Source organism: Eurosta solidaginis, chromosome 1 (assembly GCF_040869045.1).
Source record: "Eurosta solidaginis isolate ZX-2024a chromosome 1, ASM4086904v1, whole genome shotgun sequence".
NCBI lineage: Eukaryota > Metazoa > Arthropoda > Insecta > Diptera > Tephritidae > Eurosta > Eurosta solidaginis.
This window is the reverse complement of record NC_090319.1, coordinates 3,395,429-3,406,132: the sequence shown is the minus strand read 5'-3', so window position 1 is coordinate 3,406,132 and position 10,704 is coordinate 3,395,429. Positions and strand designations below refer to the sequence as shown.

At 35.1% G+C, this 10,704-nt stretch overlaps 1 protein-coding gene across 1 annotated transcript; it reads left to right on the top strand.

Annotated features, from left to right (window-relative positions):
- The first annotated feature begins 603 nt into the window (after positions 1-603).
- fabp (fatty acid binding protein) lies at positions 604-10,418 on the top strand. The gene is made up of 3 exons (XM_067777461.1): positions 604-781; positions 9,546-9,817; positions 9,889-10,418. The coding sequence occupies exons 1-3, from the start codon at positions 709-711 to the stop codon at positions 9,937-9,939; spliced, it is 396 nt and encodes a 131-aa protein (XP_067633562.1). The 5' UTR covers positions 604-708; the 3' UTR covers positions 9,940-10,418.
- The last annotated feature ends 286 nt before the right edge of the window (positions 10,419-10,704 follow it).

The following is a 10,704-nucleotide window of genomic DNA, read 5'->3' as shown; positions in this document are numbered from 1 at the left end:
ACATCAGAGTAATCCATGGAGTACCCACAGTCCAGTAACCCTGCAAAAATCGCGGGTACTCCATGCATGCATGTATGGAGTACTCGCTATGGACCAAGCGAGTGCTCCAAAATTAACCACAATTCATACAAAAAATATGGTCCAATTAACATTGCGATGTCCTAGGACGGGACCATATACTCCAGCTCCGCATTACGTCAGAGTAATCCATGGAGTACCCACAGTCCAATAAACATCGTGTAGTGATTACAATCGTTAAAAACGAGCAATGATCGGCTTACAATATGTTCGTGTAGAAATATGAGTTGGTCCATTGCTGCATTACAGTGGAGTACAATGGTAAGTACTCCAGTGGACCACATGATCCAACGATTTTTGCAGGGAAACATTGTGTAGTAATTACAATCGTTAAAAACGAGGAATGATCGGCTTACAACATGTTCGTGTAGAAACATGAGTTGGTCCATCGCTGCATTACAGTGGAGTAGAATGGTAAGTACTCCAGTGGACCACATGGTCCAACGATTTTTGCAGGGTGGTAGCCCTTCGTTTGGTTGTGGTCGTTGCTCCACTGCTGCTGTATAAAAGCGCAGCTCCAATTACGTTGACGTCTGTCATTGAGTGTTGATCTTCGGTATCGCGTGTCTGCTCAACTTTTTCTTATTTTAGTTAATAACTAGAACTTAAAGAAAATTTTATTGTGAAAAAATGGCAGTCTGGGAAGGAAAAAAATACAAATTGGACAAAAGCGAAAACTTCGATGAGTATATGAAGGAATTAGGTAAGCGTTTGTTTGGTGACAAGTTTGTTTTTTATATTTATTGGAAACGTTAAAACGGAAATACCTACTACTTGCTATTAAAATGAAATATTAGTGGAAGAATGTGTATATTAAAATTTTAATTAAAATAATTAGAATGGAAAACTGTTTGCACTTTCATATAAGAGATGGAAAATATTTATATATAATATGTACATACATTCAACTACCCCAATTAATAATTCAACTTCGGTGGCGTGACATTCTGTAAGCTGCGTGGTGCCCATTTATCTGCGAGTGTATGGGTGTGTGCAGATGCAATCGAATTAACGGCAGTCCTGCATACATATGTACGTTTGTACATTAAGCCGTTTCAGAAATATTTTTTACTCTTCTAGTGAAAAATATATGCTGTTAAGGGTAGTGAAACGAAATGGAAATATTGTATTGGAGGATGTTTTATTAATTCAACTGGTATCGACTGCTAATATGCGTTCAAAAACAAGGGGAGAGGTGAAAAACGACGTGTCTTGAAATCAGTATTAATTATCCGTAGGCGGAAAATAAAATTTTCAACTCGTTCACAAGATGTTAACGAAAAATTACCCCTGGTCCCTCCGGAAGCGGAAGTATCTTTGCGCAGAACATCTTTTCCGTTGGCGGCCTTTGTTGTTGTTGTAGCAGTGCTTCGCCCCATCCAATAGGTGCGACCGATCACAAATTGGCATCAATGTCCTCTAACGGGAGTCCAAGGAAACAAGGGTGGGCCATAGTGAGAGGGTTGTTAGAGGCGTTGATTCCACATTGCAATTGAAGAGATGGTTGGTTTCATGTGGGGACACATTGCACCGAGGACCTGCTTGTGCTTTTCTGCTTCATACGAATGTGTTCTCTGGTGCCGTATTTCGTCATAATGCTTACGGAGATGACCCCTTAAGTCCCTGGGAGGTGTAGCCTCATAAATCAGATGTCTGTTGGGATGCCCAGGTTTCTGGTTATTCAACATAAACTGTTTGTTCAGCATCTCGTTTCTCTTCCTAATGGGGAGTACTCTCGCCTCATTGTGTAGGTGGTGTTCTGGGGACATAAGAAGACAGCCCCTAGTGGTTGTGAGGGCAGTATTATGGCAGGCCTGTATTTTCTTCGAGTGAGTAACCTTTAAGCTTGCCGACCATATCGGCGACGCGTAGCATGCAATCCTTGGCGGCCTTCGGCCGCGCCTATAAAAAATTACCCTGGCCGGTCCACCAATGGGGTGGGATCAAAATTAAATCAGTGCAAAACCACCTTGTACAAAAAATTTTTTTCAGTGCACAAAACTACATGAAAAAAGCCTACTTCAACCCCCAGCGCGTTAGGGGGTCAGAATATACCCGCGGTAGGTATGCCTGTCGTAAGGCGCGACTAAAATACCAGATTCAAGGGGCTGTGTAGCGCAACCCTTCAGGTTGCCAGCGCAATATATATCTTCTCCAAACCCAATCGTCAACCTCTCCTGTCCGCGGCGAATCCTGTTCACTAACAGACAAGGCTCTGGCGGCCCCAAAGCTCCCCTTCGGGGAGTAACCTTATTCCTACAACAACAACAGCAAATATCTCCGGACAGAGATACAGTTTTTCTTTTCCATCTTCGTATTGTTGTCGAGGTCAATGCGCGTATTTTGACACCTCTCCCGATATTTTTCGACGCGAATTAGCAGTCGACTCTTGCTTACCCAAAAACTATCCAACCAAGTGTTTATTTCATCCACGTGGTGGTATAAATATCAGCTGGGAAGGCTCCATCGAGCTCAAGTAGGAGAAGGGTTGCAAAGTTTAGTTGCGTTCAATTTGGTGGGTACAGCGCATTATATCTCAGCACCGATATGCTTCTTTCATAGTTTGGCACAAATAGGCAAGAGAAGATCCAGAAGGCTTGACGTGATGAAATAAAATTCTTCGAACAAAATTTGAGCTAGTACTAAAAATCGAGAGCAAAACATTTATATAAGGAAAAGTCCCGATACGCTCCACAACTACGAATTTGAGTAAGCAGTTACCGAGGAGATAATCTAACCTTGGGTAATATTTTTTGAAAGGGCTTAATTTACTTATATGTACATACTGGTATATGCATATGTATATACAATACACAGTATGTAAATAAAAATATACACACAAGCCAGCAGAATTCATCGTTTTTTCTTATGCTAGGGGAATTTCTTACATGTTGCTCCAGCCATGCTTTTAAGTCAATCTCGTCTCAGCATCAGGAAATTGCCGGCTGAACCGGCTTTTAGCACCTCTACAACTTGCAAAAGATATACATATATTTTTGTATTTATGTAAATATCGTCGGTAGAAAGAAACGAAAAAGAAAATTAAGAAATTTTGAGTTTGTTTCTAAAGAGAGCTATGAGGGTTTCTATTTGTGTAGCAGCTTGAGGAAAGTGAACATAGAGGCTTTTAACAAATTTCTATTTAATAATAAACATCGCAGTCCAATTTCTGAAACTTATTTGTCTTGTGTCAGTTTTTTAAATAAAAAGTTACAGTTGCAATCAGTTGGGTCATAATTCCAAACGGTATTATAATAGAGGGGACAATCATGATCCAGCGATAGTCCCGAATCCGTACCGATAACAAATCTTAAATAATCCGAAAATAGTTCAAATCCATAAAATGGTCGCGAACTGATACCGAATATAATAATCTAAAAGCCGAATTCAGTAAACCATCTTTAGTACTTAACCAGTGTTGCCATTTTAGTTTTTTTCAAGCTAGATTCAGCTTTTTTTCTACGTTTAGCTTGAAAGCTTTTTTTTAGATTTTTTCAGAAATTTCTTAGCTCTTGATCTTTTTTCCAAAATTTTCCAAAATCTCAATAAACAGTTTGGTATAGATTCAATTTTAAGAAAATTTAATGGCTTTGAGCTGGATGTTCAAAGTTTGCGGGGGAGGGGGGAGGGGCTAAAGCACAAATAACACTAGCGTTATGGTACACGGCTAAATTTGAGCCTTAATTTCATTCATCGATCTAAGCAAGTTTTGAAACTTTTTTGCACTAAACTGGTAACCTCTCAATTTACTAAGTTTTTAATGTTATAAATATATTATGAATATAAATATAAAACTTATTTGAACATTAAGTCTAAAAACCTAAAATTGTTTTAAAACAAAACCAAAAAAAGTTTAAAAAATCTCTAAATGTAGTCACTTTTGTAGAAACTTGCAGTCATTTGTAGTTTCAAAATTCTAAAAATAGAAACTTGTATACACGTCTGGCTGTAAAACGAACCCCAAGAGTTTAAACTTGGTGATGAAAATTTAAAACTAAAAACTTTTATTTGTGAAAAGTGTTGAAAGTCATAGTTTCTTTTTCGAAACATTTTGCTATACATATAAGGAGGTACGTGACAGCTCAGTGTGACAGTTCAGTTTGTAGCGCAAGCTACTAGAATCCGTGGCATTAGACTTTTTTTTTTTTTATAACTTCAAGTGTTTCTATATATAGGCTCAAACTTTTAACCGTGTAGGCAGAAATATAGGCGCTCCTCATGGAACTTGGGGGTGGGAAGGGAGGGAATGGCCTGAAGGTTTAATGTGGCCACATAAATCGTTCCCGAGATGGTCGGGCTAGCACCTTAATGGTGCTGGGATACCGGAGCGTACCGGATCTGTATTCGGCAAAGGACCATTACATCGATAACACTCCGCAAAGCCTTCGGGGAGCAACCTTATCGCTACAACAACAACAACAAGCTGCCAAACTATATAGTAAACAATGGATGAGACCTATACCACAATTACTGCAATGCCTGTAATAAAAAAGAAGAGCATGTGTTTATACTCGAATGATAACTATGCACACATCAAACTAATTCCAAAAACTATAGTAAGTTATGGATCTGACGGGCACTATTTGTCGCTGGTTCACTTATGTCAATAATCCGATCCACCATTTCAGAGCTATTAGCCATCATCCATCCAGTGAGTTTTCTAGCTCCGTAAAACGCTCAATTCTCACGGGAATTCCACGGATCATTTGGAGACTTGAGAAGCAGAGGTCGTAATATTTTTGTACAGATGAGTTGTGAAAGGCAGATGTCGCGGCTGTGTTTCGTTTAACTGATACTGATACGGCTAAACGCCAGCCAGCGACATTTTTTTTTTGAAAAAGTAGGTTTACTAAAGGCAGTACTGTTAAAGTAAAGACAAGAAATTAACAAATGATCTGGCTTACAAATTGCGCCAGACTTCCATCTGGATTTATCTGGCTCAAATCGTTGTTGTTGCATTTACATGCAAAATAATTTATCTGGCTCAGGATCTTCGCGACCGGATGACGCCTATTGTGATTTAAAAAATGAGCTCATATTAACCGTTTTTTACATTTTTGTGTCCCGGTTTGTTCGTACGCGTATCACTCCCGAACAGAAACTTGAGTGAAATTTCAGCCGTTATATGACGTTGGTGTTGCATATACTCTTTGATGGCATGCCGGACCCTCGCACTTCCACGAGCGTGTTGTTTTATATTTAGTTGTATACCTACCGAAACGTTTCACTTAAAATTTGTTTGAATTGTGGTGTTCATTGAATTTAAAAGTCATTTCTTATCACTTGGCTTGAATAGACTTTTCGACTTCGATCGCCACTTTTATTTTTATAATACTATGTATAATTTTTGTTTGTTTTTAGAAGAATGACCAGACGATATACATACATACATATATATGTATATAGAAATGGTTTATCTTTATGGGATAGAACAAAGGGCAAATTATCGCCACTTGTGTGCACAGTAAACACTACATAAATATAAATGCATCTAAATATGTATGTACATGTAAACTTAATGTGCTGATAAGCGTATTTTTATTTAAAAACAAGTAAGGAAGTCTAAGTTCGGGTGATACCGAACATTACATACCCAGTTGTATACTTGAAATGCTGTTGTTTGTTTGTTTTGTGCATGATACAAAAAGTGGATGTAGTGCCATTTAGTGTGACGTTAGCCACTTGACTTTTGCGGGGACAATGACAATTTCACAAAAAACAAGCTACCAGATTGAAAAATATTACGAATTTATCTAATTTTGATGGATTTCATATTAACGGATATGACGAAATTACTTTCAGTTATTTTAAATAAAAAAGAAAAAAAAGAGCCGCATGCGTTGGGAATATTTTAATACGAAATATCAGCCTCGAAAAGGTTTTTAATAAATTTTTCCAGCTCCCCAAAATTGCTTTGGTGGAAGAAACGTGGTTTGAAGTAACAAAGCAAGGGAAAATAGCCTTCTTAAGTGCCCGTACGTTTGCTCAGAACATGTTGACAAAACATACACGTTTTTCAATTGATTTCCCAAAGGAGGTCAAATGTGATTGAAAAACTATATTCAGTTTTTGATCATCAAAAGTATTCATATTTGATTATATCTTTTGTTCAATTGTATGATAACTCATTATTTAGTCAGAAATAGTAATCAAGCTGTATTGATTTGTAGGGAAATTCAAAACTTAATCACCTAAATGCTGAGTGGGATGTTATTGGCATGCGTAAGATTGCGTTAAACGCATCTAATAGCTTGGCAAAGCAATTCAATATTAAATTTCGATTGGTATTCGAGCGTATGTATGTATAATAATATAGAAAAACATAAAAAAAAAAATATCCAAACGAAAGCGTAATTTTCGCGTAAAAATAAAGTTGTTGATTCAGGAATGTGAAAAATTTAATTTCTAATGGTTGCAGATTAATGGGCACACAGCTTTATGTTTTTAAAGTGGAAAATGCAAAAATTCTGCCTTTTAAATTAGTTTAAAAAATATTGTTTAGCTTTCTTTTATTTATTTCCACTCCCAAATGTAATGAATGAAGTGAATTTGGATACACAATATTATTAACCTGTCCCTTACGAGTGAAACAAAATTTTTCTTTATCTCGCGATTCACCTCGCCATTTTTTAAGTTATACCTTATATAATTTCTAGAATATCTTTGATTATATAAAGGCCGCGCCCTCAAATATGTATGCATGTATCAGGGGCGTAGCCAGAAAATTGCCTTGGGTGGGGTTCAAAAAAAAAAAATTGTTTTTTTCAGTTAAATAAATAAAAAAAAAATGTTGTCTTTAGCTTTGACGTGTATCTAGAATATGATATGAAAAAGGTTACATTAAAAACTCAAGCACATGCGTCGGCTTTTCTTTGCCATTTCATCTAAAACTTCATCAACGGTAACAATTTGATCACGGTGGATGCTTAGTGATGCCAGCCATTCAATCGATTTTCACTCATCGTGCTTCTCAAATAGTTTTTAATCAGCCTAACAACTGAAAAAGATATCTCGTTCGTTGCCGTTGTTACTGAAAGCGTACACAAGACTTTCAACAACATGTGAACATTAGGAAAAGCCACAGAATCGCATTCCTGTAATATTAATAGATAAATTGATAAAAAAAACCGAAGTACCTCCTTCAGGAATAAGTAGTATTCATGCTTTTTGAGTCTCTGCATGAGATCTAACGTATACGTATATACAATTCAAAAGAAGCTGATCGAATAGAAAAAAAATTTATTTAAAAAAGTCATATCTACACGGAAAAAACACTAATGTGTTTTTTACATTTTAAAATGTGAAAAACACATTATTTTTTCATTTATAAAATAATTTGAATATTACATTTTTGAAATGTGTTTTTGACATGAAAAAAAATGTAGATATTACATTATAATAATGTGTTTTCCACATGGAAAATAATATCAAATTTGCATTATATTTCAAAATAGGAAATGTGTAATTCAAAAAAATGCTGTAAATTTAACATTATTTAAATGTTAAAAATATTTGCCTTTTCATTCCGATGAATGTAATTGCTGTTGAGGCAAACGAGCAAGCGCCTAAATTGATTATATTCACGCATGCAATAAGTTGGTTGATTTTAAATCAATGTCGATTATGTTCGTTTAAGCAAGTTGGATCATTGAACACGATCATGTTGCCGATTGTAATCGAACGTTGTTGTGTTCGATTTATGCTGTTCTCTGATTATGTAGATGGTCGTTAGGCAAATTTACAAGGAAACTTCTTTATGAAATTATAGTAAAATTTAACATGTACATTTGTATATTTAATAAATAGCAGAATTATTATGAAACATAATATGATTAAAATATATAAGTGTTCACTTCGTACACACATATGCTTTCATATTAAAAATATAATACCACCAACAAAGTAAATACGTAGCAGAATTATAAAGCAATTTATTAACATAGACATGAAAACATCAAACACTTGAATTGTATCGACCTATAAAATCAAATGATCCTGAGGCAAGGGGGGTTTAAACCCCCAAGAGCCCCCCGTCGCTACGCCCCTGGCATGTATACTCAGCCATTTATAAATATCTTCTCATTCAATTTCTAAAAGTTATGTTTATGTATGTAATTTTCATAAGTAAGGCTGAATGTTATTTCACGAGAGTTCAATTTAATTTAATTAATAAATAATCTGACTGAATTGTACATGACTGCAGTACTGAAAAACTTTCATACAAACTGTATGTACCCGTGTACGTTTGTGGGAGTAGCCCATATTTCGATGGACCGTACACTGTGTGTTCATTAGAGTGCCCCCACTCTGAATAATAATTTGTACTGATCATAACGTGCCTATTGCATAACTGAACTCTTTATCGAGTTGTGGCTTCCAAAACCCGAAATTATGGCTGGAAAAAGCCGCTGACACACAAATTTAAAAAATGTTGGCCTTTTCAATAATCATTTATACAAAACTATTTTGCATAGATATTATATTTGACTACGGTTGCTTTAAAACTCTTTTGCTCAGAAATGGGCGTGGCTTTTATCAGACTTCTTGAATTTTTACCAGAAATATGTCTCGTTAAGAAGAAAATATATGTACAAAATTTTCTGATAATACTTCACCTCTTTGTCGAGTTATGGCTCCCGAAAAGTCCAAAAAAAAAAACTTGATAAAAAAGGCTGGTGCTACGTACATCTTGTATTTTTTTTAGATTTTTTTCAATATCTTGTTATAATGAAATCTTGTAACTAAAAAAGCTTTTATGAAAAGTATGTATTTGCCTACGGTTCTTGTAAACATAATGAAAATGGGCGTGGTTCATGACTGATTTGTTAATTTTTCCTACCCATATTCCGTGTGAAAAGTCAAGTCCATTCCAGGATGAATGCTTGGATTTTGTATATCAAGAGGCATTGAGGTTTTCAATACGGTTTTCGGTGATAATTATAGCTAAAATTTCTGAATGCGCCCAAAGTTGAATTATATCGTTGTGGCCGCCGTGGTGTGGTGGTAGCGTGCTACGTCTGTCACACCGAAGATCTTGTGTTCGATTCACGGACAAAGCAACATCAAAAATTTAGAAAATTTTATTTTTTTTTTCAATTATAAAAATTGTTAAAACTCATCTGCCTTGCAAATGCCGTCCGGAGTCGGGTTAAAACTGTCTCGTCAAAACGAAGCAAATTGGAAGAAAAGCTCGGCCTAAAATCTTTCCGGAGTTTATTGTGCCTTGTATTTTATTTTTTTTGAAAATTTTATATGGCAACATTCAATACCGGATTCATAGAGAAAGATCACATCTCACTGGAGGTGCTGCTATATTCCGTTGACCTGACATATATGTAGCGACTTGTTAAATGTTTTAACCCGTATTTTGAGCACAAAGCTGTCTTTCTTTTGTCGCGGATTGTATACAATAACACTCAGCATATATTTTATTATATCTATTCTTTATTGTTATGTTTTCATAATAGGTGTCGGTATGGTTCTACGTAAAATGGGCAACAGTATTAGCCCCACCGTTGAACTGAAAAAGGATGGTGATACCTACACCTTTATCACAAGTTCAACTTTCAAAACATCAACGATCACCTTTAAGTTGGGTGAGGAATTTGAAGAGGAGACACTTGATGGTCGCAAAGTGAAGAGCGTCATAACTTTGGATGGTAATAAATTGGTGCAGGAACAAAAAGGCGATAAACCTTCAACCATCATACGCGAATTTTCTGATAATGAGCTAGTTACTGTAAGTTTTTAAAACTAGTAATATTTTGAGTTGGATTTGAGTAAATCTGTTCTCTCTTATTCTTTCCACAGACTCTTACTCTCAACAACATCAAGTGTGTCAGAGTATATAAGGCTGTTTAAATTTGGTGCTTTACGTTATATGAAATGTTCGAAGGACAAAACCAACAACAAAAGCATTAATATATATTTAAATTTAATAACTGCCTCATCTTGCGAAAAACTAATAAAAGTTTTTATTGTGAACTATTTTTTACACCTTACATTGATTGCACTTGATATTAATAAAACATGCATATATTTCACATACGTACATAAATATATGTATTTATGTAAAAAAAATATCTACATACATATAAGTACTCGCATATTATAGGGATGTATATAAAAAAATTTTTTGTTTTTGAATTTGAATATTCCTATTTCGGTGTAGACTGAACATTCTTTCAATTTGATTTTATTTTTCATTTTTAACAATGTAGATAAGAGTTTGTATATCTCTTTGTATTGTAATGAGCTTAGATCTTAAATGAAAAAAATGAAACTCGCCAAAACGTTCAGGTTGGCTTTAAATTATTGAACAAAATAAAACAAAATTATTGTTTAACGCATTTAAATTTGGGTGTGAAATTTTTATCGTTGATAAATGTATAAGCACTAATTTAGTTAAGAAATTTAAAGTGTATGAAGGTGTATTGATAGTCAAAACCAGGGGCTGAAACTGTTATTCCTTTTATAATATAATTCCTTGCAAAACTATTAATTTTGGACTTTAAATATATTTGGACCAAGATAAAAATTATTTTCGGATTTTCGTTTTTTGAGTCCTATAGAACTAGTTAAACTAGGACTTTTAAAAATAACAGTCTGGAAATAAAATTTAAATCC

Bases quoted from the DNA above. Each gene is read 5' to 3' on its own strand.
- fabp (XM_067777461.1), top strand. From the start codon at position 709: ATGGCAGTCTGGGAAGGAAAAAAATACAAATTGGACAAAAGCGAAAAC. The intron at 782-9,545 runs GTAAGCGTTTGT...TTTTCATAATAG, and splicing joins TGAGTATATGAAGGAATTAG to GTGTCGGTATGGTTCTACGT. The intron at 9,818-9,888 runs GTAAGTTTTTAA...TTCTTTCCACAG, and splicing joins CTGATAATGAGCTAGTTACT to ACTCTTACTCTCAACAACAT.